At 46.3% G+C, this 26,452-nt stretch overlaps 1 protein-coding gene across 1 annotated transcript; it reads right to left on the bottom strand.

The window, feature by feature from the left end:
* Positions 1-1,311: 1,311 nt before the first annotated feature.
* LOC122946003 (non-structural maintenance of chromosomes element 3 homolog) lies at positions 1,312-22,904 on the bottom strand. The gene is made up of 11 exons (XM_044305273.1): positions 22,739-22,904; positions 21,482-21,549; positions 19,857-19,964; positions 19,519-19,582; positions 17,543-17,622; positions 14,322-14,416; positions 11,501-11,580; positions 10,455-10,497; positions 6,913-6,975; positions 5,154-5,268; positions 1,312-1,606 (listed from the first exon to the last, which is right to left on the bottom strand). The coding sequence occupies exons 2-11, from the start codon at positions 21,536-21,538 to the stop codon at positions 1,493-1,495; spliced, it is 819 nt and encodes a 272-aa protein (XP_044161208.1). The 5' UTR covers positions 21,539-21,549; positions 22,739-22,904; the 3' UTR covers positions 1,312-1,492.
* Positions 22,905-26,452: the final 3,548 nt, after the last annotated feature.

Below are 26,452 nucleotides of genomic sequence, written 5' to 3'. Positions count from 1 at the left end.
ATGTGTGAATGGACCCTTAGTGCGGCTGTACTATAGTTGCATTTGTGGGTCTGTATAATGGTCAATCCATGAGCAGGTTCCACAGATTGGACTCACAGCGTGCGACGGCACCTGTCCTGACCTTCCAGCACTGACTGGGATCACATAGCATTATATTGATTTATGATGCTGTGTAACCCCTTAGAGGTCTGGAATGTATTGTATAACACTGACTGCATTATGTCAGTGTTATACAATACATTCCAGAACTGTAAGGGTTACATAGCATCATAAATCAATATGCTGGGAGGTCAGGACGGGGGCCGTCGCACGCTGCGAGTCCAATGTGTGGCACTTGCTCATGTGAAAGGGGCCTAAGGGTGCCCTCACACATGGTGGAAAATGCTGCCCAAAAAAATATGGTGGTGCATTCATGTCAATGGGGAACTTTTTTTTTTTTTTCCACTGCAGAATCTGATTTTTGGTGTTTTTCATTGAAATGAATGTAGATAGTGTTGTAAGTTTCCCAAATTCCACTATGGTATCTAGGGCAGGGATAGAAAATTTTCAGCCCCTGAGAAGAGCGAGAACGACCACAATGCAGCCGTTGACGCCTAGAAAAGGTGGCGGACATTCCAGCAGCTTTGAGTCTGACTAAGCCCTTATGCAGGGATCAGCTGTGAGAAACTACACCTCCCAGCATGGGCTCTTATGTGGCTTCTATAAAAGTGAAAGGACAGCTTTGGGAGTTGTAGTTGCCGAACAGCTGGAGTGCTGAATGTTTCTTATCCCTGCCTTATGGCTAGTTCTAATGCCTGGATTTGGTCCATGGGATTGTCGGTTTTCCCCCTCGAAAAAAGGAGGGGAAAAAAAAAAATAAAGTTCCCTCTGCTGTAATGTAAGCACTGACTACTCTAAGGCCATTACAAGGATTTAGCATTAGAAAAACATGGCTGCTTTCTTCCAACTTTAGTACCATACCTGTCCACAGGTTATATCTGGTACTATGGCTTAGCTGCAATACCACACACAACCTAATGGTCAGGGGTGGTGCTATAGGTGGATGCAAGCAGTGAGGCTCTCCTGAATTAGAGGCTGTATAGGTCTGTAGTATGTGCCTCTCCTGGATCTTTTTATACTCCTTCAGCTTGTATTTCACCAGCTTCCTCTCTGGTCTTTCATTATTATTGACTTTTAATTTAACCTCTGGTATCCGGAGTATGATCAATGATGTTAGTGTCCTTGGGACACATCTCGTCACCTCCTTTGTAGAGGCTTTAGCACAAAGCTGCCATCATGACCAGCCAGAAACATATGGGGTGTGATGGAATACAAGGCGTTTAACAAGGTTTTATTCTACATCATCTTAAAACAGATTTAACATGGAAGATGCACCTGAACTAGACAGATGTAAATACGTTAACTCTGACAGTGGTAATTTTGCATCTTTGCCACCGGAGGGCACTGTGTACTAATAAAAGCCCCAAAAGCGACCCTGTGTGTGTGCCCTTTGTTACGGCGTATGAGCCGATCGACGTCTCGTTGACTGTGAGGCTGCGGGCGACCTGCTGCCCTCCTGGGCATCTTTGTACTGTGTCATCCAGGACTGCGGATCCTTTTTCTGAATCTACAAACAAAGTTAAGAAAATTTAAAAAAAAAAAAAAAAAACACACACAATGAAGACTAGCGTTTTATGTTTAATGAGACAGGATCTTTCTCTGATCAGAAACAGCACCACTTTTATCCATGGGCTGCATCTGGTATTACAGCCCGACCAAGTGAATACTGCAAAACTAAACGCAGCCCCTGGACACGTTTTGGACTGGTTCTGAGAGGAAAGATGATTCGCTTCTTAACCGCCCTACCTGAAACCCCCTTCATGACCAGGCCACTTTTTACACTTCGGCACTACACTACTTTCACCGTTTATCGCTCGGTCACGCAACTTACCACCCAAATGAATTTTACCTCCTTTTCTTCTCACTAATGGAGCTTTCATTTGGTGGTATTTTATTGCTGCTGGCATTTTTACTTTTTTTGTTGTTAATTGAATTTTTTGCCAAAAAAGACTTCACTTTCAGTTGTAAAATTTTTCTAAAAAACTACATATATATAAATTTTTCTCAATTTATTGTTCTACATGTCTGATAAAAAAAAGTTTGTAAATGCTATAACTTTTACCCAAACTATGGTACAAAATGTGAATTTCCACTTTTTGAAGCAGCTCTGACTTTCTGAGCACCTGTCATGTTTCCTGAGGTTCTACAATGCCCAGACAGTAGAAAAACCCCACAAATGACCCCATTTCGGAAAGTAGACACCCTAAGGTATTCGCTGATGGGCATAGTGAGTTCATAGAACTTTATTTTTTGTCACAAGTTAGCGGAAAATGAATTTATTTATTTTTCCTTACAAAGTCTCATATTCCACTAACTTGTGACAAAATAAAAACTTCCATGAACTCACTGCCCATCATGAAATACCTTGGGGTGTCTACTTTCCAAAATAGGGTCACTTGTGGGGTAGTTATACTGCCATGGCATTTAGGGGCCCAAATGCATGCAAAGTAGTTTTTTTTTTTTAATATCTTTATTTCAAAGTTCATAGAAAAAGTACATCTATAAAAAACACATTGCTCCAACAATAAGCAAAGATCAAATATTAATAATTTCAATTCATTTCTTTCTCCCCTTTACCTTCCCTCCACCATTCCCTCCCACCCCTAAAGGGAGTGGAGGAGGGGGGGCGTGGAAAAAAAAAAAGTTTGAAATCAAAATCTATAAAAAAAAAAAAAAAAATGGCTGGTGAAATCTGAAAGGTGCTCTTTGGAATGTGTGCCCCTTTGCCCACCTAGTCTGCAAAAGTGTGTCACATCTGGTATCCCCGTACTCAGGAGAAGTTGGGCAATGTGTTTTGGGGTGTATCTTTACATATACCCATGCTGGGTGAGATATCTTGGTCAGATGCCAACTTTGTATAAAAAAGGGAAAGTTGTCTTTTGCCGAGATATTTTTCTCACCCAGCATGGGTATATGTAAAATGACACCCCAAAACACATTGCCCAACTTCTCCTGAGTACGGCGATACCAGATGTGTGACACTTTTTTGCAGCCTAGATGCGCAAAGGGGCCCAAATTCCTTTTAGGAGGGCATTTTTAGACATTTGGATCCCAGACTTCTTCTCACGCTTTCAGGCCCCTAAAAAGCCAGGGCAGTATAAATACCCCACATGTGACCCCATTTTGGAAAGACGACACCTCAAGGTATTTAATAAGAGGCATGGCGAGTTTATAGAAATAGGGGGTGATCATCATCACCACCACCCCCCCACCCCGGTCAGGCTCCATTCAGACGTTCGTATGTTATTTTGGGGGGAGGGGGGGCCTTGATCAGGGAGTCTATATGGGGTGATCAGGGGTTAATAAGGGAGGGGGGGTGGTGCTACTTTACAGAGCTACCCGTGTCCTCTGGTGGTCAATCCAAGCAAAAGGGACCACCAGAGGACCAGGTAGCAGGTATATTAGACGCTGTTATCAAAACAGCATCTAATATACCTGTTAGGGGTTAAAAATAAAAAACGCATCTACAGCCTGCCAGCGAACGATCACCGCTGGCAGGCTGTAGATCCAGTCTCTTACCTTCCGTTCCTGTGTGTGCGCGCTCACAGGAAATCTCGTCTCTCGCGAGATGACGCACGGATGCGTCCAGGAGGAATGAATCGACCACCTCCAGGATGCATCCGTGCGTTAGGCGGTCCTGGAGCGGTTAACAGGACATGTCACCAGTCTGCAAGCAGCATGCTATAGAACAGGAGGAGCTGAGCAGAGCAATATATAAGGGTGCATTCACATGACCGTAAGGTGTTTTGCAGTCCCCAAATTGCGGATCCCAAGACACCGATACCGGCCGTGTCTGTACCGCACTTTGTGGACTGCCCATGGCCAGCACTATATAGAGCATGCCTAAGCTTGTCCGGTTGCAGACAAGAATAGGACATGCTCTCTTTTTTGCGGGGGACTGGAACAGCGGATGCGGACAGCACATAGTGTGCTGTCTGCATCTTTTGCAGCCCCATTGAAATAAATGGGTCCGCAAATTTGCGGAACGAATGCGGATCCATTTATTTGGTCGTGCGAATGCTCCCTAAAGAAGAGATTCAGTAAAACATGTAATTTACACGCTTCAGGTTCTGGTGTTAGCACTTCCTGTGTACAGGGCCCTTTACGTGGGCTAAGAAGCATTCATAGGCCAAGATTTTACTGGGGCAGCCCTACTAGGCATTATGCCTGGTTTGACATTAAATATCCCAGTGACAAATTCCCTTTGTCAGTGAATAGAAACATACTTTATACAGATGAGTGTTTACTACAGTCATATCCATGGTATTTTAGGTCTGGATCATCAGTGAATGCAAGAAATTCTGCTTTAGACCTTGAGCAAGCAGTAAGGCCCCTTTCACACGAGCGGGTGCAATATGTGACGTGAACACGTCGCACTGAATCCTGACCCATTCATTTTAATGGGTCTGTGTACATCATTATTATAAAAAAAATTATTATTTTTTTTCACACTTTAGTTCTGCGTTGCGTGAAAGACGCAGCATGTTCTATATTCTGCGCAGCCCTGGCCCCATAGAAGTGAATGGGGCTTCAGTGAAAAACGCATTACATGCGGTTAAGATTTTTCAGTGATGTTTGTTAGATGTTGTTTGTAAACCTTCAGGTTTATCACACGCGTGAAACACACATTGCACCCGCGCAGAAAAAACGGACTGAGCTTGCTTGCAAAATGGTGCGAGTTTCACTGAACGCACCCTGAGCCAATCCGCATAATTCACATGAAAGAGTTCCAACAGCGAGTATAGTGCGCAACTGCCCCATACATGAGGACATGGAGGGCTCATGCATATTTTTCTTCCGTTTCTTTACTGGTCCGTATGTGGAACCATTCATTTCAATGAGGCTGGAAAAACTGAAATAACTCAGTGTGTCCGCCTATCCTTGTCTGTTTTGCAGACAAGGACAGGCATTGTTACGATAGATATATCAACACGGACATTTTTTTGTGGAGCAGTGTTTTGCTGACTCTAAAATACATAGTCGTGCGCATGAGCCCTTACACTGAAGTTATTCATCGATGCAATATGAGACAATTATACCCAAGAAGCTCTTACCTCAGAGACGAACTCCAGGATTTTCATTTTGGAGGTTTCTTTAAATGCCCTTGGGCCCCACCGGAATTCAAACTCTGGGGGCTCTGTGTGGGGGATTTTAATATATTCTAGGTATCTAAACAGAAATTCTATTAGCACCAGTTTTATGTATAAGACCAGTTTATACATGTCTTTCATGGAGTATAAGTCAAGGCACACGCAATAACTACAGTATCATTCAATGGCCGCATAGTCAAGACTGGGCCCTCTCTGCACTTGTCTTACCGAAGGTGGGAGTGGATCCAAGCAGTGGTCAGGTCTATATTAATAACCTGCTACAGTAACTACACGTACATTAAAGGGGTATTCATATCTTGTACAACCTCTTGGTCACCCTTTACTTGAAGGAGACTGCTGCAGTCCCCCTACATAGCAGGTGCCCAGGGCACCACTATGGATTGAGGGACTGAAAGGGGAGTCCACAATGCTGAATTGGCATTAAGGCCCATTCCTTCTCCAGATTGGCGAGAGTCCCAGAGCTCAAACTCGCTGATCACAAAGTGATCCCTTTGAGATGTGAAATACCCCTTTCAGAGACCTAGATGAGGAAATCACTAGTTTTTAAAGGCTGTGGACACCACTGGAGCCTTTTTTTATGATTGCATTTTACTTATTTTGGGCCAAAAATCATTTTTTCAATTAGTCTTTATTAAAAGGGGTATTCCCAAAGACAGTGGGGGCATGCCCCATTGTCTGATAGGTGTGGGTCCCACCTCTGGGACCCGCACCTACAATGAGAACGGAGCGGGGAGAGCTGTGGCTGGAGGACCCCGGATTTCCCAGGGTCCGTCCACCACCAAGCGCTGCTCCCCTAGAAGTGAATAGGAGAGTGCTCCCATTCATTTCTATTGGGCAGACGGAAATAGCCGAGCCAGTGCTCGGCTATTTTCGGCAGCCCCATAGAAATGAATTGGGGGCGGCTGCGTAGTGCAAGTGCGTCCTCTTCATTTCACTGCTCAGTTCTCCTGGTAGGTCCGGGTCCCAGAGGTGGAACCTGCACCTATCAAACAATGGGGGCATATCCTAGCGATATGCCCCCATTGTCGGTGATGGGAATACCCCTTTAAAAATGTTCAGCAGTTTTTGTGATACATGTGGGTTTAAAAAAAATAAATTATCTACTTGCAGACTGTCACTCCTGACAGCTCATGTGTAGTTCTCATCTCCTGCCCTCAAACACTCATTTAAGCCATATTGATGAGGGTTTAGCTATAATGAGTGTTTATGAGGTCAGGAGATCAGAGATAAGGCTTCACATAGAAAGCTGACAGAATTCACGAATGATCGTCTGCAAATAGACCGATTTTTAACCCCATGTATCACAAGTTCTGCCATTTTTAATAATGACCAACTCGAAAAAATAGTTTTTAGACCAAAGTTAGTAAAATGCAATCATAAAAAAATGCCACACAATGGCAATAGATAATGGGGAGACTTGTGTGGAGAAGGATTGTTTTATAACTTATTCTGATGACCAGAAAAGACGTTGAATGCCTTCTAGACTTGTTCGCTTTCCCACAAGACAAAGATTCACGAATAAAAGACAACCATTTAGTTAAGACCTGTGTCTGCAGTTTTCATCTTTGGCATTTACCTACGTGGTGGTAAACCCGTAGAGAAGCTGCATTTGCTCTGTGGTGTGGTGTAAACAGCAAGGAACTCGGCACAGGCTGCTCTGGACACACCAGGGATCACAACCGTTCTCCCTTGGGATACTTACTTCTGCTTTACAAATTCATCCGTCACAAGTTTTTTCACATCTCCAAAGTCTGTGTGTTGCTCACTACAAGAAATGCAAGGGGCAGGGGGTTAAAAGTAAAATAAAATAGATTTTTGTACTTTCCGTAAAATCTGTTTCTCTTCCATTCATTAGGGGGACACAGGCTTGACCATGGGGATAGCTGTTGCCACTCGGAGGCGACTCTAAGCACAAGTGTGAGATCCTCCCTCCAGCTATACCCTTCCTACAGGGACTAAGCTCATACATTTTGTGCATCTAGAAGCAAAAAGGGGGGGGGGGGGGGGGGGGGGACCGAACAATGTATAAACCCAGAATCACGCAGGCCACAACGAGGGCCGTAACCAGAGAGAATGGGTGGGAGCTGTGTCTCCCAATGAATGGAAGAGAAACAGATTTTACGGCAAGAAAAAAAAAAATATATATATATAGTTTTCTCATCCGTCTCATTGGGGGACACAGGCTTGACCTTGGGACGTTACAGAGACCTTGGGACCCAGGGGTGAGTCATAAATGAAGAAGCCATCCGGCCAATCAGAGAACCGCCATCTGCAAAACTCTACGCTCCAGAGAAGCGTCAGAAGATGCAAAAGGTGTGCACTCTGCAAAATTTGGAAAAAGGTGTGCAAAGACGACCAGGTAAGCACCCTGCACACCTGAAGGGCCAAAGCCCCATGATGTACTGCCCAAGAGGCCCCCCACTAAAAACTGCAGGCTCACCTTATGGATTTGTGCAATGAAAAGGCACAACTCTATCGTGCGTTTGTGAGTAAAACATGTCTGGCAAACGGGTATGCAGCCGTCGTGTCCCAAAGCTTCAGGTGATGAGGCCCAGTCTTCTCCAAAAAATTTGCAATGTGTAGGTAGCATGACTACAGGTTGGCGCAAAGACACCTTACCAGGAGACTTGGGTAGAGAATAAAAGGATATTCTTCTTTATTGACTATTCTTTTTTGCCAATTTTAAAAACGCGTTTTAGGGGTCTATAGCACCCTTTATCAGGCTAAAAGGTTAAGCCATTTTAACCTGATGAAGGGGGCTCTAGACCCCCAAAACAAGTTTTTAAAATTGGCAAAAAAATAAATACTCAATAAAGATGATCCTTTTTTCTCTACTCAAGAATCCTGGTAAGGTGTCTTTGCGCCAACCTGCGGTCCTGCTATCTATACATTGCAAGGGTTCAACAGAAGCCGGTAAGGGGGCGCAGCATGCGCCACCCCCTGCAGAAAGGTCTGAACCGCAGAAAGTGAAGCCAAATTCCATGGATGCAGTGACCGATCGCAGGGACTTCATCCGGAAACCACAGAGCCAAAAGGAAGCGGTTAAGGGCTTTAAAGACTAGGATGGAATGGACTGTATCCTCCTTTTTTGGGGACCATAAAGAGATTGGAGTAGAATCCACAAAAACGGTCTTGAAGTAGGCGGCAGAGGGAGAAGAGTGAATTAAAAATTTTTTTAAAAAAAAAGGGAGACGGTGGGGACCGGGACTCCAGTTTGCAACCCTCCAAAATGACTTCTCGTACCCAGGCATCCAAGATGAGAGCTAGACAAACATGCTGGAACAGATGAAGACGACCTCCCACTGGGGGGCAATAAAGACCACACGTCATGCAGAGGAGGATTTGGGGGGGGTATAGGGCTTGGAGCTCTGCTGGAGAGGATGCCAGGGAGGGCGAGGCTTGCGCTTCTGCTCTGGGGCAGATTTGTCAGCTGGTCGCTTCGGGCTGGAGGAACTCAGAAAGGGCCGAAAAAGAGGTTTGTGCTTTTTAGACCTGTTGAAACGCATCCTACTCTGTGGCAAACGGGTGTTTTTACCTCCTGTAGCATCAGAGATAATCTCATCCAGAAAAGCCTGTTACTTGCAAATGGGAGGGACGTCAAGGCCCGTTTAGAATCATTATCCGCCGCCCAACAAGATAGCCACAGGGTACGGCAAATAGCCACCAAAAGGGCCAAAGAGCAGGCCAAAAGCCTGGCCGTGTCCAGAGAGGCCTTTACAAATGTAAAAGTTGGCGTGGGAAAGTTGCACTACAATATCCGAAAGTTCCCCTGAGGAGAGTCTCCGACGTTGCTTGTTTGCCCACTCTGTCATAGTCTTGCCGACCCATGTAGAGGAAAAAAACGGGCGCAGGGCAGTGCCAGCTGCATCCAATTTCTTATCTCTGGGGTGCGAGAAGGAAGCCCCATCCGCATTAGGCAAGGTGGTATTCTTAGCCAGGCGGGATACTGGAGGGTCAACAACCGGAGAGGAGGACCACTTGTTTGTCAAATCCTCTGAAAAGGGATAAGACGTCTAAGCAAAACGCTTGTCAGGGAAGTTCCATTCCTTGGAGAGAGAGGAATCAAACTCCAGGTGGTTGGGGAAAACTTTTAGAGAGCGACGGGATCACTTGAAGGAAAAACTAGAACTGGCAGATTAGGGCGTACGGTCCTCAACCTGTAAGGTTTCTATGACCGCTGCAATGAGATTGTCTACCATAGCGGACAGTTGGGAAGGCTAGACCTCCAGTGAGACAAAGTCAGCGTCTGACAACTTATTCTTTAGAGGACGCAAGGAGATGGAAGAAACTGAACGCAGACGCCCTTCGAGGAGAGGGTGGTCTGGCCCGTTTTACAGAACAGCCGCGATAGAGAGTAGCAGAGGTGTCCCCAGAGTCTGACTGGTCAGTGGGTGGCCACGCGGCCAAACACACCAGCATTTCCACAATGGCCCTGTTGGCAAGCACAAAGGGCTACCCTTTACCTGAGAAAAGGGGGGGGAGGGGGGGGGGGGGGGGGGGTTGGAGCCAGGAATACATACCTGTCTGGCGTGTTCTGCCTGCCCCCTGGTTGCAGCCAGGTCACCACCTTCAGTGAGCAGCCCCTTGGGGAGGGCTGCTAGACCAGAAACAGAGGGGACCTGCCGTGGTGACCCGAAGGCAGGATGTAGAGGCTTTAAAAACCTCTGGTCCTCCTTTGTCTTCTGGAGACCGGGAAGAAGCAGCAGGCTTGGGGACCCCATGGTCTCCCAGGTGGGAGTGGAGGCAGCTAGGACTGCCTGTAATCCCACTAGAAGAAAGGAAAAGGATATCAGCAGACCTGCAAAGCAGGGAGGTCTGCCTCCTACAGACACCAAGCTAAACCTGTTGGAAAGGTATAGCTGGAGGGACCTTAGTGTCGCCTCCTAGTGGCAATAGCTATACCCAAGGTCAAGCCTGTGTCCCCCAATGATACGGATGAGAAATTATAGTGCTCAGTAACTGTTATAGACATGTGTTAGTAACTACCAGCACTCCCTACGTAAAAATTCTGGAGCATCTATTCCTAATACAAATTTATGACTGAAGCACCAACTGGGTGTGCATCTCAGCCTCACACTGGCAGCACATGATTGCGCGGGGGACACATCCCCAACTGGTAACCCAGTTGGTCATCCATTGATAAAAGGATTAACAGAGAATGGCACAACTCAGTCATAAGAGTAGATGCTCCAGAATTATTACATTAGGGGGGTCCACTTTAACCACTGTGCTGTGTGAACATACCTTGGCTCAATGCGCAGACGACGCAGGGTCTCCCAGATGGCAGCTGCAAAGAGACATAACAGCTAAACTAAATTTAATATGATGCAAGTCAGATGTACAATCAGCACCTCTCCTTGCATATCAGTGTGTTCAGAATCTATAGGATGTAAAATATTTAGAGACATCCAGTGTTTTGTGAATAAAGCATATAAAAAGGACTTCCAAAAGATGGAAAAAAATTAAAATAAACGCTTCTATTCACTGACAAGTATGCTACAGATTGTCCATCGTAGAATTGCAGATGGAAAATCCAGTCTGACAGTACCAGCAAAGAGGATGAGAAAACTCAATCCCGCTCTGCAGGGGGGCAGAGAAAAACTGTGGAAAGGGACCTGTGGTGCGGATTTTAAATGCTCCACCGTTTCATTGTGGATTTCGCACTTTAGGCCTTATTCACATTTCTGTGTCAGTATTACAGACATGGGGAGAGAAGGAGAGAGAAAAAAAAAAAAAAAAAAAAAAAAAAACACACATCCTTATTTAACCCCTAAAGATGTCCGTGGATGGTCTGTGTGTCCATTCGTGATCCACAGACGTTGCTCAGCTGAAAATTTATTTCAAGAGCATATCTGTCTTCCGTGAAAAACAGATGCACCACCGATGCCAACCGTGTTTTGTCTACGATTTTCACAGACCCATAGACTTTAATGGGCGTGTTTGGTCCGCATCACGGTACAAAGTAGTGCATGTCTGATTTTTTATTTATTTTTTTTTACTGACCCATGGTCAGTTAAAAAAAATAAAAAACTAATGTGTGAACAGACACATTTAAAATCAATGGGTAGGTGTGCTGTCCGTGGAAAATGTGGAAGCCCACGTCTGACAAACAGAAGTGTGGACGAGGGCTTACAATGCTGATTTTCCTGCATGCGATCATGGCTAAAAAATAAATAAAAAATCTGCCCATGTGGTGGTCGCACCCCAAGGGAGCTGTCTAATTGAAAAGAAAAAGTTCCATAACATTTTTCCATAAGGTTTACTTATTGGCTCAGCTGGAAGCTACTTACCCTCTTTAGCAGTGTTCCCCTTCATGAAGATTAGGCTCAGGATGACTGTCAGTAAGCCCATTTTTGCGGTATTCTCATCCCTGTAATAAGAAGGTAAGAGATGTGTCAATTTACTTCCACCTCAGATCACTATGTTGTAAACCGGTCTATTACTCGACTATTAAATTTTTGAATAACCCCTTCAATGTATTGACGGCCTATTCTCAGGATAAGTCATCAATATCAGATCAGCCGTTCCAAAAGCGCCTACGCCTCTTCCTAGGCCAAGGACCTCACCATACATCTGTCACGTGGCCTAAGAGCAGCTCAGTCTCATTCAAGTGAATGGGCCTGAGCTGCAATACCAAGCACAGCCACTAAACAATGAACGGCGCTGTGCTTAGTGAGCTGAGAGGTGATCACTAGGGATGAGCGAATTTCATATTTTGAAATTCGTTCACACTTTGGTGGTAAAAGGAGAATTGCGTTATGGATTCCGTTACCACGGACTATGACTGAATGCCTTTAGAGGCATTTGGTCATAATAGAAGTCTATGGGCTGCAAAACGGATCTGTCCCATTTCAGTTATGCAGGGGAGTCCTCTGCTGCATAACAGAAACGGAACGGATCCATTATGCAGCCCATAGACTATTATGACGGAATGAATAATGGAATGCCTATAAAAGCAGTTTTAGCCTTGACGCCTCAGTTATCATTACGTAAGGGTCAGCGTATGTCCCAGTTATTTCTTATTCACCGGGTATATAGAACTCTGCTCCAGATTGGAGTTAGGAATGATGCCTCCTGCCCTAGACGTGGAGCGAGTCCTGCATCCTTGCTGCACATCTTCTGAGAGCGTGCGAGGCTTGGAAACTTCTGGTCGGGTGTGCTAGCAGATATCCAAGACGCCTATCAGGTTGCGGTTTCGCCCGGTCCGAGGACATGTGTACTGGAAATCTTGGACATTAAAAACCGACGCTCACGCACCGGAGTGCAGCACTCGCTATCCCAGGTCAGGAAATTAAAGGGCTTCTGTCAGCCCACTAAACTCATTTTTTTTGTGTACTTATAATCCCTATCCTGCGATATTGCTATACATTATGTTATTAATTTTCGTTCAGTAGATTACCTGCTAATTACCTGTCTACCAGCAAGTAGGGTGTCTACTTGCTAGTAGCAGCCGCAGAAAACCGCCCCCTCCTCTTGTTGATTGACAGGGCCAGCCGCGATCTCCTCCTCCTGTGTTGATTCGGCGCAGGCGCTCAGATAAGGAGGCTCGCCTCCTCAGCACTCCCTCAGTGCGCCTGCGCCGATGACGTCACCGAAAGAGAAGACGTCATCGGCGCAGGCGCACTGAGGGAGTGCTGATGAGGCGAGCCTCCTTATCTGAGAGCGCCTGCGCCGAATCAACACAGGCGCACGATTTTTGAAATGCTGACAGGGCCAGCCAGAGGAGGAGATCGCGGCTGGCCCTGTTAATCAACAAGAGGAGGGGGGCGGTTTTCTGCAGCTGCTACCAGCAAGTAGACGCCCTACTTGCTGGTAGACAGGTAATTAGCATATCATAAAAGTAATTGGGTTGAATGTAGGTCCATTGTGGTATAACAGGGCTCACGGCTGTGGAACTTTTATTTTTGGGAGGAAGGGTCGCAGAGATCTGTGTTGATGCAGGACTTCCTCATACAAACCCCACAATGTAGAATGAAGAATAGGCGAGTCAACCTGGCGTGGAGGTGGATAGGCAACACTGTATTGAAGAGGATCAGGAGTTTGTCTGTTGGTGTTCCAATGCGATATACTTTTATTGTTGCTGCTGTGCCCGTTTCATCGCCGGGGCGTGGTTGGGCTTAATTTAAGGGTGGGATAGTTACTGTTAATATTAAACTATGGATGAAGGGGCCTTGGACCTATATCTCTTATTGTATCCGCTGCTGATATGTCATGTTTATTTTTGTATAATTGAATAATAGTTAATAAAAATCTGATAAAAAAAAAAAAAAACGCTGAATGGCAGGGTCTTAGGATAAGGCCATCATGATCAAATTCCTGTATAACCCCCATAAGACACCTTAAAGAGGACCTTTCACTCGTATACAAACTAAAAACTAACTATCTGTGGGCAGAGCGGCGCCCAGGGGTCCCCCTGCACTTACTAGTATGCCTGGGCGCCACTCCGTTCGCCCGGTATAGGCTCCGGTGTCTCAGCTCCGTCTGTTGTACTAGACTGATTTTTTTGTAGGAGGCGTGTCCCTTGCTGCAGTGCTGGCCAATCGCAGCACACAGCTCATAGACTGGCTATGAGCTGTGTGCTGCGATTGGCCAGCACTGCAGCAAGGGACACGCCTCCTACAAAAAAATCAGTCCAATACAACAGACGGAGCTGAGACACCGGAGCCTATACCGGGCGAACGGAGCTGCGCCCAGGCATACTAGTAAGTGCAGGGGGACCCCTGGGCGCCGCTCTGCCCACAGATAGTTAGTTTTTAGTTTGTATACGAGTGAAAGGTCCTCTTTAAAGGGTTTGGCCAAAGTGTTAACAGAATGCTATGTGACTTTCTGATATATTAAAATAAAAGCATCTGCCCCAATTTCCTAATATTGGAAGTTCTGCCCCCTTGATATAGTAGTCTCTCCGCTAACTGTACGAGACTTCAGTAGCCAACATGGCCGCTGATAGAGGGGCACATGACCAGTCAATGTGGCCCCATGGAATAACACTGCATAATGGAAAAGAGCGCAGAGTTACTCAATGAAGACCATCCCCTTTAAATAGAGATCTATCCTTCATTCATGAACATCCCACCTATTTCATTGTTATTTTCTACTTTCCAAAGTTCTTACACTTTCATTTCGTCTCCGTCCACGCGGTCCAAGTTATTTATAAGGATATAAATATGGTTCTTGGTGTCAATTTCCTCCAGCTGAAAACCAAAAACCTGCAGGAAAAAAAGTAAATAAAAAAAAGTTCCGATTGGTCTGAGCATTAGGATTCTGATCACACATGTGCTAATTGCCAAATAATTATAGTTTAATTCGGGCGGCGCGCCTGCAAGAAGAGTCATGGGCTGCCAGAGAAGAGTCCGGCATAGGCCTCGTGCACAAGAACGTATTTTCTTTCTGTGTCCGTTACTTTTTTTGCGGAACCATTCACTTAAATGGGTCCTCAAAATAAATAAGAATAAAACGTAAGTTACTCAGTGTGCATTCCGTTTCTGTATGTCCGTATTTCCGTTCCGCAGAAAGACAGAACATGTCCTATTATTGTCTGCATTACGGACAAGGATTGGACTATTCTATGAAGGGCGAGCTGTTCCGCGTGCATTCCGTATTTTGCGGAACGGATGTCATCCGTATTTTCTGCGGACCGCAAAATACATATGGTCGTGTACATGAGCCCTTATTCAGGAGTTCCCAGGCTCCGCACCGATTTACAGGTTTCTCATAGGGAGAAAAGTTACCACAAAATCCCTTTCCTGTTCTCCCAATGCATTCGGTTAGAAAAAAGGAAATTTACAGTAAGTACAAAAATCCAAATTTCTTGTTAATGGCATGGGGGGAGGGGGAGGGGTAGCACCACGGGACATCCTAGGGGGTAGGAAAGAATAGCCTAAGGGCTCATGCACATGCAAATTGCAGTCCCCAATGCACGGAATGGCCGCCACACGTCCGTGCGCATGAGCCCTAACGCACAGCCACTTGCAGAACCGTACGACCGAAGCCGCTATGGGCAGAAACCAAGAGGTTGATGTGGTAAAACTTCACAAAAGGGGTGGGCAGAGGCCCAGATGGCAGACTAGGGAGATGGGTGCTTCACGCTGAATTGCCGCAGAAGTTCCCAGGGGGAAGGAGCGGGCCCTTTACCTGGCCACATAGGCTTCCTTGATCGCAAACTGATTTCATCTGGAGATGGAAGACTTGGAGGAAGCTGTTAAACCCTTAGGCCCCTTTCTCACGGGCGAGATTTCTGCGCGGGTGCAATGCGTGAAGTGAACGCATTGCACCCGCACTGAATCCGGACCCATTCATTTCTATGGGGCTGTGCACATGAGCGGCGATTTTCACGCATCACTTGCGCGTTACGTGAAAATCGCAGCATGTTCTATATTGTGCATTTTCCATGCAACGCAGGCCCCATAGAAGTGAATGGGGCTGCGTGAAAATCGCAAGCAAGTGCGGATGCGGTGCGATTTTCACGCACGGTTGCTAGGAGACGATCGGAATGGAGACCCGATCATTATTATTTTCCCTTATAACATGGTTATAAGGGTAAATAATAGCATTCTGAATACAGCATGCATAGTACAATAGCGCTGGAGGGGTTTAAAAAAATAAATAAAAAAGTAACACCTTAATCTACTTACTTGCGCAGCCGGCATCTCTTCTGTTTGTCTTTGCTGTGTGCAGGAACAGGACCTGTGGTGACGTCACTCAGGTCATCACATGATCCATCACCATGGTAAAAGATCATGTGATGGACCATGTGATGACCGGAGTGACGTCACCACAGGTCCTTTTCCTGCACACAGCACAGAAGAGATGCCGGGCTGCGCGAGCAAGTGGATTAAGGAAAGTTAAATTATTATTATTATTTTTTAACCCCCTCCAGCCCTATTGTACTATGCATTCAGAATGCTATTATTTTCCCTTATAACCATGTTATAACAGAAAATAATACACTCAGAGTACCCAAAATTGCCTCCGACTCCACAGCCCTGGTCTTGAAAGCGTTAAAGGTGGTTCTCTGAGATACCAAATCTTTCTCCAGTGCTGTTAGAGAACGCTAGTGGAAATATGCTCTCTGATCCAGAGAAAGGAGAACCCTGCCTGAGTGGGTGCGGAGGAGCATGCCCAAGAAACGCATCCAATAGAAGGTACAAGTTGATGATCCACCAGAACCAATGAAAGAAATCCAGGTTGATCGGCAGGCTGGACAAAAGGATCATGGCAACATCCCTGGTGCGGAGAAGTGCCATAAAAGTTTCCACGACCTTAATGTGGCCAGGTTGAAGGACAGTGTGACATTTGAACTGTCAACCTACCGCAAAGCGAACACAGAAAACGCTGCCGAAACTGAGTGATGGGGATGTCGAGTCAGTAACGCTAGAGATGTCACCACTGAACGTGTGTAAAGAGGGAGTTTCTTGAATGGATGGAGAGAGAACGTTCTTTTGAATGGTGAAAAGCTTTGAACAGAACTTGTTAAAGGATGATGAGCGTCAGGATGAGGGCGTGCCCCAGGGAACAGGAGAAAAGGTGGGGAATGCAGCATCAGCCAGCCCTGGACTGGGGATAGCAGTGGGTGGATGTGGAGCCCTGTGGCCAAGAAGTGGTTCTGACCCTGCTAGGAGGAGAGAAACCAGGAAAAGGTTAGAGAATACTTGTCTGTCCTCGTGTCTGTGCGGAGGGTATAGCCCATCGGGGTGGAGCAAATACTTTTTAAACCTAGTGACTGCCTCCTAGCACCAATACCCATGGGGCAGAGTTCTCCAGTGTCATTAACTATGAATCAATCATCGGCAAGTGGACAGGGTACTTTCACACTTGCGGCAGAGGATTCAGGCACTGCCTGCCGGATCCGGCAATCCGGACGCAAATGGATGCATTTGTGAGACGGATCTGTCTGACATATGCATTGCAATACCGGGTCCGTCTTTCCAGTTGTCATCCGGAAAAACGGATCCGGTATTTCTTTTTTTCCCCCTAATTTTTAAAGGTCTGCGCATACACAGATCAAGAAACCGGATCCGGTTTTCTGGAACACTTAGTACCGGATCCATTTCAATGGAAACGAATGCCGAATCCGAAAACGTAAGAGGGACTGAACTGATCAGTTTTGTTTTTTTTCCTCTGGTATTTAGCCCCTGTGACAGAACTCAACACCGGAAAAGAAAAAACTAGTGTGAAAGTACCCCAAGTGTGAACTCATAAATAAGCCAGACTCTTCTCTGCCAGCATTAAAATGCACAGTGACTGCCACCACCTCACATCAGCACACTGGTGACACTGGTCAAATCTGCACGTCCGCTGCCATTTAATGCTGTAACAGTTACAGAATCACTTACGTCTAGCAATGCCTTCTTGGCACGTTGAAGAATTTCAAGATAAACATCTTTGTATTCTTTCACCACATTCTTTACAATATCTGTAAATGAAAGAAAAATAAAAATAAAAAATATATATATCTATATGGCAGATTTGCTACTAAAACTGTACCAGAATATTGGTGAAATTTGTGGAATTTAGACAGTTTTAGATAGACAGTTTTCATAAGTGAGGCCCAGTGTAACAGGGAAAACTGTCTGTTGCCCATAGCAACCAGAGCTCAACTTTTATTTCTTAAACTGTTCTGAAAAAATTTAACGTGAGCTCTGACTGGTTGCTATGGGGGCAACACAGTTTTCCTGACAGTTTTCATAAATAAGATCCTTAATTCCACCTTGTGCAACAAGGGGGCATTGCTTAGAAGAAATTAAGGGCTTCACAGGAAAGGGTGCACAGCTTAAATAAAAAAAATGAATGCTTTAGTACTTAAAAAAAAATATTATATATATATATATATATATATATATATATATATATATATATATATTAAAACTGTAGAAAAAGTAAATTGAATTGTGTCACTACACTCGACACCCATGTGTGAGATCAATTTTTCTACAGAGTGATCTGTTTTTTTTTTACTGATACATGTGACCTTTTCATAGCATTTTTTGGGAGGTGAGAAGGCAAAAAACCTTGTAGCAAGTACTGAGTGCCAGGGATGTCAACACTCTACCACAGTGTCAAATCTAGAATAAATAAGTACACCGCAGCACATCCAACGGTGAAAAAAAACTGTGGGATCCTTTATTCACCCAAGCAGCGATGTTTCGGTCCGCTTGCTGGGACCATTTTCAAATGCTTAAAAATGGTCCCAGCAAGCGGACCGAAACGTCGCTGCTTGGGTGAATAAAGGATCCCACAGGTTTTTTTTTCACTATTGGATGTGCTGCAGTGTGTGTGTGTGTGTGTGTGTGTGTGTGTGTGTGTGTGTGTGTATATATGAGAGAGATAGAGAAAATATATATATATCTATCTATATATATCTATCTATATATCTATCTATATATATCTATCTATTTTAGCACTTCCAAGTCCAATAAACCTTTCTACTTTTCTGTTCATACAGCCTTATTAAAGTTGTTTTTTTACTATATTTTGTATTTAAAAAAATAATAATAATTTGCAATTTTTTTTCTGACATTCACTATATGCTAAAAATGACCAGGGTGAAAAAACAGCATCCTATGTGGTCAATGAGGATGCCGGTAATTGATTTAAATGCGCTGGATCTCGCTGAAGAGACCTAGGGCATTTAAGCTGCAATTCTTATTTTGGCCAGCAGGCAGCAGACCAACATAAGAATGAGCAATTCTGACATTTAAATGGATGTAAAACAAAAATTAAAATTTCATGAATGTTCAAAATTGGATTCTGTAGGCTCAAATATGAGTTTCAAAATCATAAAAAAAGTTTCAAAATCTAAAAAAAAAAAAAAAAAAAACCTTAATCAACCCCTTTCCGTATAATAAAAAAAATACATAAACAAAAAACAAACATCATGGGTATCACCGCAACCGAAAACGCCCGTACTATTAAAATATTTTTCCAATACAGCAAATAGGAGAAAAAGGGTTAAAATGGCCAATTTGCAATTTTTTCTCCTTCTTCTGAACTGCTGGGATCGTAGTTCTCTCTTTTTCCCCGCCAGTGGGAACTGGGCACCAGCAGGCGATCGCACGGACCCAGCATTAACTACCTGTGCTCTGCGACATAACAGTACATCACTATTAGGGCTCAGACAACTGTATCCATTTTCTTCCGGACCGCAAAATACCAAGAACAGGACATGTTCTATCTTTTTTGAGGGGCCGTGGAACAGACGTACGGATGCGGACAGCTGAAATGAATGGTTCCGAAGAATTGCGGAACGGATGCGGACACAAATATACAGTCGTGTGAATGGGCCCTTACGTAGCGTTTAAAGTACACATACCTGCACGCTTAATGGGCAGTTTCTTCTGGTCCTTGATCAGCAGGTACTGAACCAGCTCTCCAACCTACGAAGACAACCAACCATATACTTGACAATAGGCCCAGAGAGAGCGCGTACCGGTGCTTCGGTATTAATCTTATTAAAGACAAACCTCTAGCTGGGTTATAAATTATCTCTGGTGCCAAGCATAAAACCCACAAGCCCTCCCTATGCTGTAATCTCTCATGTGGAAAGTGTTTATTAGATCAGTCCTTAACACTGACGTACTATGTGCGGTATACGTGCAGAGCATTATATATTCAGATGAAGACCCCCGACAGCGCACAAGCCACATGTACCTTCAGGCTCACTTGCTCAGGAGAATGCTTCTCCAAATTCCTCTGCGCCTGTGTCAGCGTCTGGGTTTGAGTGAACGAAATTTCTTCCTCCATATCCACATCGCCATCCTGCACAAGCAGAAACGCAGGCATTAAGATTCCACATGGGTGACTGACAGCAGGTGCGTTCAATGCCCAACCTGCGGCCCTCCAGCTGGTGTAAAACTACAACTCCCACCATTCCCTGCTGTGGGCTGTACGGGTATGCTGGGAATTGTAGTTTTGAAACAGCTGGAGGGCTGCAGGTTGGGCATGTGTGCCTCATGGTCCAGTGTTTTATTTTTCAAAAACACTTCTGAAATATCAGATTCGCAGTGTTTGCTATGGACACGACCTCCGTTATTCCGCTCCACTAGTTTTGATAAATCTCCCTCAGTGCTTCATAAGAATATCAGTATGACTGGGGGATCCAGGGAGACGCAGCCCGAACACTGAAAACACATCGCATGCAGACATAAAGGAGCTGAACTTGTCCTGCAACTTACACCGACGAGGACACGGACTGTCATGCCTCATTCTGGTCGCTGCAGTGGATTGATGTGCGGTGTGGTATAAACAGCCAAGGAATGGTCTCGCCAAAGCCTGCTCTGAGCACACCAAGCATTTATATGGCCTATAGGGGTTATATCCGCACACAATAAAAGACGCTATGTCCATACACACCACAACAAAAAAATAAAATCACACACCTCTGATGCCCTTTTACCTGCAGGGGAGGCACAGATGTAGGGTTGTTTCGGGTAACGAATTTTCGATACTTTTGTCTGGTATCGACCTCAATACCGGCATTTGCCTTTTTTCGATCCTAGGCTTCGCTATTACACAGTTTAGTATCAGAGAACATGTTCTCAGCAGCACAGGGGAGAAGGAAGCACTGCCGCCCCCCTGTGCCGCTGCTGCCACTAATAAGGAGAGAGGGTGGGCGCACTGCGCCACCATAGTAAATGTTTAATACAAATCCAGGAGGCGGGAGCATCAATCAGCGGCAGTTAACCCCTCAGGTGCCGCACCAGCCTCCTGTATTAAATGTTAATCATCATTGGTGACGCAGTCCGCCCCCTCCCCTGAACCCCCCCAGTATTAAAATCACTGGTGATACTTGAGAACAGGATCCATATTTATTAATGTCTGTACATGTTTCAAGAATGGATTGCCCTCTATCAGGTAAGGAACTGGCGGAGAATTAACAAGGGGGAAGAAAAAAAAAAAAAAAAAAAAAAAAAAAAAAACCACCACGACAACAGCATTAGATTAGGGGGGACCCAGCAGTAGGACCCCCACCAAAATGGGGGGAGTCTACTGTAACAGAGGGATGGGGGCATGCACAGAGGAGATGGGGTAGTATAGGGGTGCTCCAAGCCTTCTGCCCACCATTTGGTGCTTGAAACCCCGACTTAGCATAATAAAAATGCTGTTATTGCAGGGAAAGCTGCTACATACAAAGATAACTAAGGTATCAGCATGATCAACCCTACCAGGAAATACGCCTGGTTTCATAGGGTTGATCATGCTGACCGCGGCTCTTAAACGCAAGGACAAAACGAGGGACCTGTTCAACGAAGCGTCTGATAAGCACCAAACCGTACCTGATGGAGTGAAGTGTTCTGGGAGGCACGGGGCCGACCCCGCTTCCTCTGCGCCATAGATGCTGGACCTACAGGAAGACAGAAAGGTCAATCCGAAGCAGATGCCTTGTAGGATTATATCTGTTTCCAGGAAAGCTGGGTGATCCGGCCACTATTACAGCTTCTACAAGAAACCAGGATCATAAGCCAAACCGGGGGGGGGGGGGGGGGGGGGGGGGGGGGGGGGCTGAGCTGCAATACCAAGCACAGACACTATACAATGTGTGGCGCTGTGCTTGGCGAGCTACTGATTAGCGGGGTATGGCAGTAGTCAGAACCCCGCCCACCTCATAACGGAGAGGTAAATCCCAGAGAACCCCTTTAAGGGCCCGTTCATACAGTGGGATTGGCCGCTGCAGTTCCAGCGTGGTGTCCGCCTGCAGAAGTTCAAAGCCGCGACCTGCGGACGGACGGCCGCAGCTGCTGTGTGAATGGGCCCTAGAGCCAAGCGCTGTAATCAGACTGGTTGCTATGGACAACCGCTCCTTGGCACCCAGAAACTACTGCGCCTAGCATGTCCTAGTAGCTTCAGGGGATGCTGGGAGTTGTCGTTTTAATAGAGTGACTAAAGAGCAAACGCACTAGAAATGTTATAATCCCAAGCAAAAGCCCCCATAACACGGAGTATTGGCCATGGCTCACAACCAGGGATGAGCGAATCGACTTATTCGCATAAAACTTCGTTTCCATACTATACGGAGCGAGCGTTCCGTACAGTATTAGAATGTATTGGCTCCGATGAGCCTGTTATTACTTCGCGACTTCTCGTGAGATTTCGCGAAGTAATACCTTACCTTAGGCTCATCGGAGCCAATACATTCTAATACTGTACGGAACGCTCGCTCCGTACAGTATGGAAACCGTTTTATGCTCATCCCTGCTCCCAACGTATGAAAGACCCACGGGGACAACCTAAGTGACCCACGGGGTCCGCCTGCAGAAGTTCAAAGCCGCGACCTGCGGACAGCCGCAGCTGCTGTGTGAATGGGCCCTAGAGCCAAGCGCTGTAATCAGACTGGTTGCTATGGACAACCGCTCCTTGGCACCAATCGGGGGTCAGAGCCCACCAGCCACAAGACCTGCCTATTGTAGAGATACCCACACCGATAATACACTGCTCTGAAACTACAGTCCCCAGACTCCCCAGCATGCCCTAACCGCCTCAGGCTACACCACAATGATGGGCGTTGTAGTATCGCGCACACACACACAACATACTTATTCTCCACAGGAACGCACGAGTGACAGGAAAGCGGGAAGATGTCCGACGAGAGAGCAGGCTCAGCCTAACAGCCTGCCCCAGAGGCCGCCGCCATGACCACCACAGAACGGAACGGAACTACCCAGCCGGCTCCATAACAAGCGGCGTCACGTGACCGTCACTCCAGGCGGGAAAAAAAAAGCAGGCGGCTGATTGGTCGGGGCTCGTATTGCGAGAGATGAAGGGAAACTCTCAGTCACGTGACAATTCGGAGAGTGTAGGATGGTCTGCGGGCCGTAACTGCCCAGAAACTACTGCGCCTAGCATGTCCTGGTAGCGTCAGGGGATGCTGGGAGTTGTCGTTTTAATAGAGTGACTAAAGAGCAAACGCACTAGAAATGTTATAATCCCAAGCAAAAGCCTCCATAACACGGAGTATTGGCCATGGCTCCCAACCAGAGATGAGCGAATCGACTTATTCGCATAAAACTTCGTTTCAATACTGTACGGAGCGAGCGTTCCGTACAGTATTAGAATGTATTGGCTCCGATGAGCCGAAGGTATTACTTCGCGACTTCTCGCGAGACTTCGCGAAGTAATACCTTAGGCTCACCAGAGCCAATACATTCTAATACTGTACGGAACGCTCGCTCCGTACAGTATTGAAACGAAGTTTAATGCGAATAAGTCGATTCGGTCATCTCTGCTCCCAACGTAAGGCACTGTGACAGATGGTTTTATACTAGGCTGCGCCATTGCCTTTCTATACTCGCCCAACCAACCCGTGTAGTGCCCCACAGACAGTAATGCCCTGACACAGTGATAGTGCCCCACAGACAGTAATGCCCTGACACAGTGATAGTGCCCCACAGACAGTAATGCCCCCACACAGTGATAGTGCCCCACAGACAGTAATGCCCCCACACAGTGATAGTGCCCCACAGACAGTAATGCCCCCACACAGTGATAGTGCCCCACAGACAGTAATGCCCCCACACAGTGATAGTGCCCCACAGACAGTAATGCCCCCACACAGTGATAGTGCCCCACAGACAGTAATGCCCCCACACAGTGATAGTGCCCCACAGACAGTAATGCCCCGACACAGTGATAGTGCCCCACAGACAGTAATGCCCCCACACAGTGATAGTGCCCCACAGACAGTAATGCCCCCACACAGTGATAGTGCCCCACAGACAGTAATGCCCCCACACAGTGATAGTGCCCCACAGACAGTAATGCCCCGACACAGTGATAGTGCCCCACAGACAGTAATGCCCCCACACAGTGATAGTGCCCCACAGACAGTAATGCCCCCACACAGTGATAGTGCCCCACAGACAGTAATGCCCCCACACAGTGATAGTGCCCCACAGACAGTAATGCCCCGACACAGTGATAGTGCCCCACAGACAGTAATGCCCCCACACAGTGATAGTGCCCCACAGACAGTAATGCCCTGACACAGTGATAGTGCCCCACAGACAGTAATGCCCTGACACAGTGATAGTGCCCCACAGACAGTAATGCCCTGACACAGTGATAGTGCCCCACAGACAGTAATGCCCCGACACAGTGATAGTGCCCCACAGACAGTAATGCCCCGACACAGTGATAGTGCCCCACAGACAGTGATGCCCCGACACAGTGATAGTGCCCCACAGACAGTGATGCCCCGACACAGTGATAGTGCCCCACAGACAGTGATGCCCCGACACAGACATAGTGCCCCACAGACAGTAATGCCCCGACACAGTGATAGTGCCCCACAGACAGTAATGCCCCGACACAGGCTGAAGCTCCCTAAGTTCTCCCCCCTCAGTACCAGTGCCACTCACAGTTTCAGGCAGGTCAAATGCTGTGACATCACAGTTAGTTGTTTCAGGCAGGTGAGCTGCTGTGACATCACAGTTTCAGGCAGTTGAGCTGCTGTGACATCATAGTTTCAGGCAGTTGAGCTGCTGTGACATCACAGTTTCAGGCAGTTGAACTGCTGTGACACCACAGTTTCAGGCAGTTAAGCTGCTATGACATCACAGTTTCAGGCAGTTGAGCTGCTGTGACATCACAGTTTCAGGCAGTTGAGCTGCTGTGACATCACAGTTTCAGGCAGTTGAGCTGCTGTGACATCACAGTTTCTTCCGGCAGGTCAAATGCTGTGACATCACAGTTTGTTGTTTCAGGCATGTAAGCTGCTGTGACATCACAGTTTCAGGCAGGTGAGATGCTGTGACATCACAGTTTCAGGCAGGTAAGCTGCTGTGACATCACAGTTTTAGGCAGGTGAGATGCTGTGACATCACAGTTAGTTGTTTCAGGCAGGTAAGCTGCTGTGACATCATAGTTTCAGGCAGGTGAGATGCGGTGACATCACAGTTTCAGGCAGGTGAGATGCGGTGACATCACAGTTTCAGGCAGGTGAGATGCGGTGACATCATAGTTTCAGGCAGGTGAGATGCGGTGACATCACAGTTTCAGGCAGGTAAGCTGCTATGACATCACAGTTTCAGGCAGGTGAGATGCGGTGACATCACAGTTTCAGGCAGGTGAGATGCGGTGACATCACAGTTTCAGGCAGGTAGCTGCTGTGACATCACAGTTTCAGGCAGGTGAGATGCGGTGACATCACAGTTTCAGGCAGGTGAGATGCGGTGACATCACAGTTTCAGGCAGGTGAGATGCGGTGACATCACAGTTTCAGGCAGGTGAGATGCGGTGACATACCGAATAATGTAAACATAACTGAAAAGTACAGTCTAGTGATGGATCCAAGAACAGTCCTTTGGTTGTCCTCAGAGTTCTGCCTCGGAAACAGTCACTTAGATCATGGGTGGCCACAGAAGGACCCTGTTGATTCACAGCTCTTAAAGGGGTTGTTCACCCCTGGTGGCCTCTCAGGTTGACCCCCAGCGTGGCCAGATCTGTGGAAAGGTCCTTAGTTCCCCCAGGCCGCTGCAGCTTTCAAGTCTCAACATCCAGTTTGACGTGGTTCACGTGGCCACTGGAAGTCCAGCCGCGATCAGGGGGTCTTCGATGCCCCCAGGGGTGAACAACCCTTTTTAGAACAATATTGACGCTCTATCCACAGAGTGCGCCACATTCCCTTCAATATATAAAATGTGGACAGGGCACTCAAAGAAATCGGGGACCATGTAGTTACAAAGAAGATTATATTTATTTATGCTATAGGTCAGCAATCAATGAAAGGGTAAAGGACAGCAGCACAAAATATCAACAGCATAAAACAGTTGCCTCCATATGTTGGCAACAATGGATAGCAACACACTGTGAAAAATCGATCAATTAGCTATAGATATTATCGAGACCAATCTGTATGGATGACAGTTCATGTCCTTATGTGCCCACACCTGAATACAGCGGCGTCCCGCTACTAAACAACTTGCAAGTAATTATTTACCTCTGAATCGACTTCAAACTTCTGCCAGACCTCAGGATATTTCCACTCCCTAATCGTGGCTCCGTTGTTGTAGCGCTCTATTATCGGGAGATTCTTACAGATGAAGATCGCGCTCACGAACTTTTTAATCGACACGTGGGCCAATGGTTGCCGGCCCTCTGTTCGTTTGTCCTCGAAAAGACTATGTTGGTAACTTTCGTCGATATAAGGTAGCGTACTTCTGGTCAATGGCAGTCGATAGTAGGTAATATCTATAATATCTCGATAATATCTATAGCTAATTGATCGATTTTTCACAGTGGACATTTATCTT

Source organism: Bufo gargarizans, chromosome 9, assembly GCF_014858855.1.
Source record: "Bufo gargarizans isolate SCDJY-AF-19 chromosome 9, ASM1485885v1, whole genome shotgun sequence".
NCBI lineage: Eukaryota > Metazoa > Chordata > Amphibia > Anura > Bufonidae > Bufo > Bufo gargarizans.
The sequence above is the reverse complement of the archived record's forward strand: the minus strand, read 5'-3'. Positions and strand labels throughout refer to the sequence as shown.

Coding starts and splice junctions, on each gene's coding strand:
- LOC122946003 (XM_044305273.1), bottom strand. CDS start 21,538: ATGGCGCAGAGGAAGCGGGGTCGGCCCCGTGCCTCCCAGAACACTTCA. Junction 17,623..19,518: donor ACTGCCCATTAAGCGTGCAG/GTATGTGTACTT, acceptor TTTCATTTACAG/ATATTGTAAAGAATGTGGTG. Junction 10,498..11,500: donor GGGGAACACTGCTAAAGAGG/GTAAGTAGCTTC, acceptor GTCTCTTTGCAG/CTGCCATCTGGGAGACCCTG.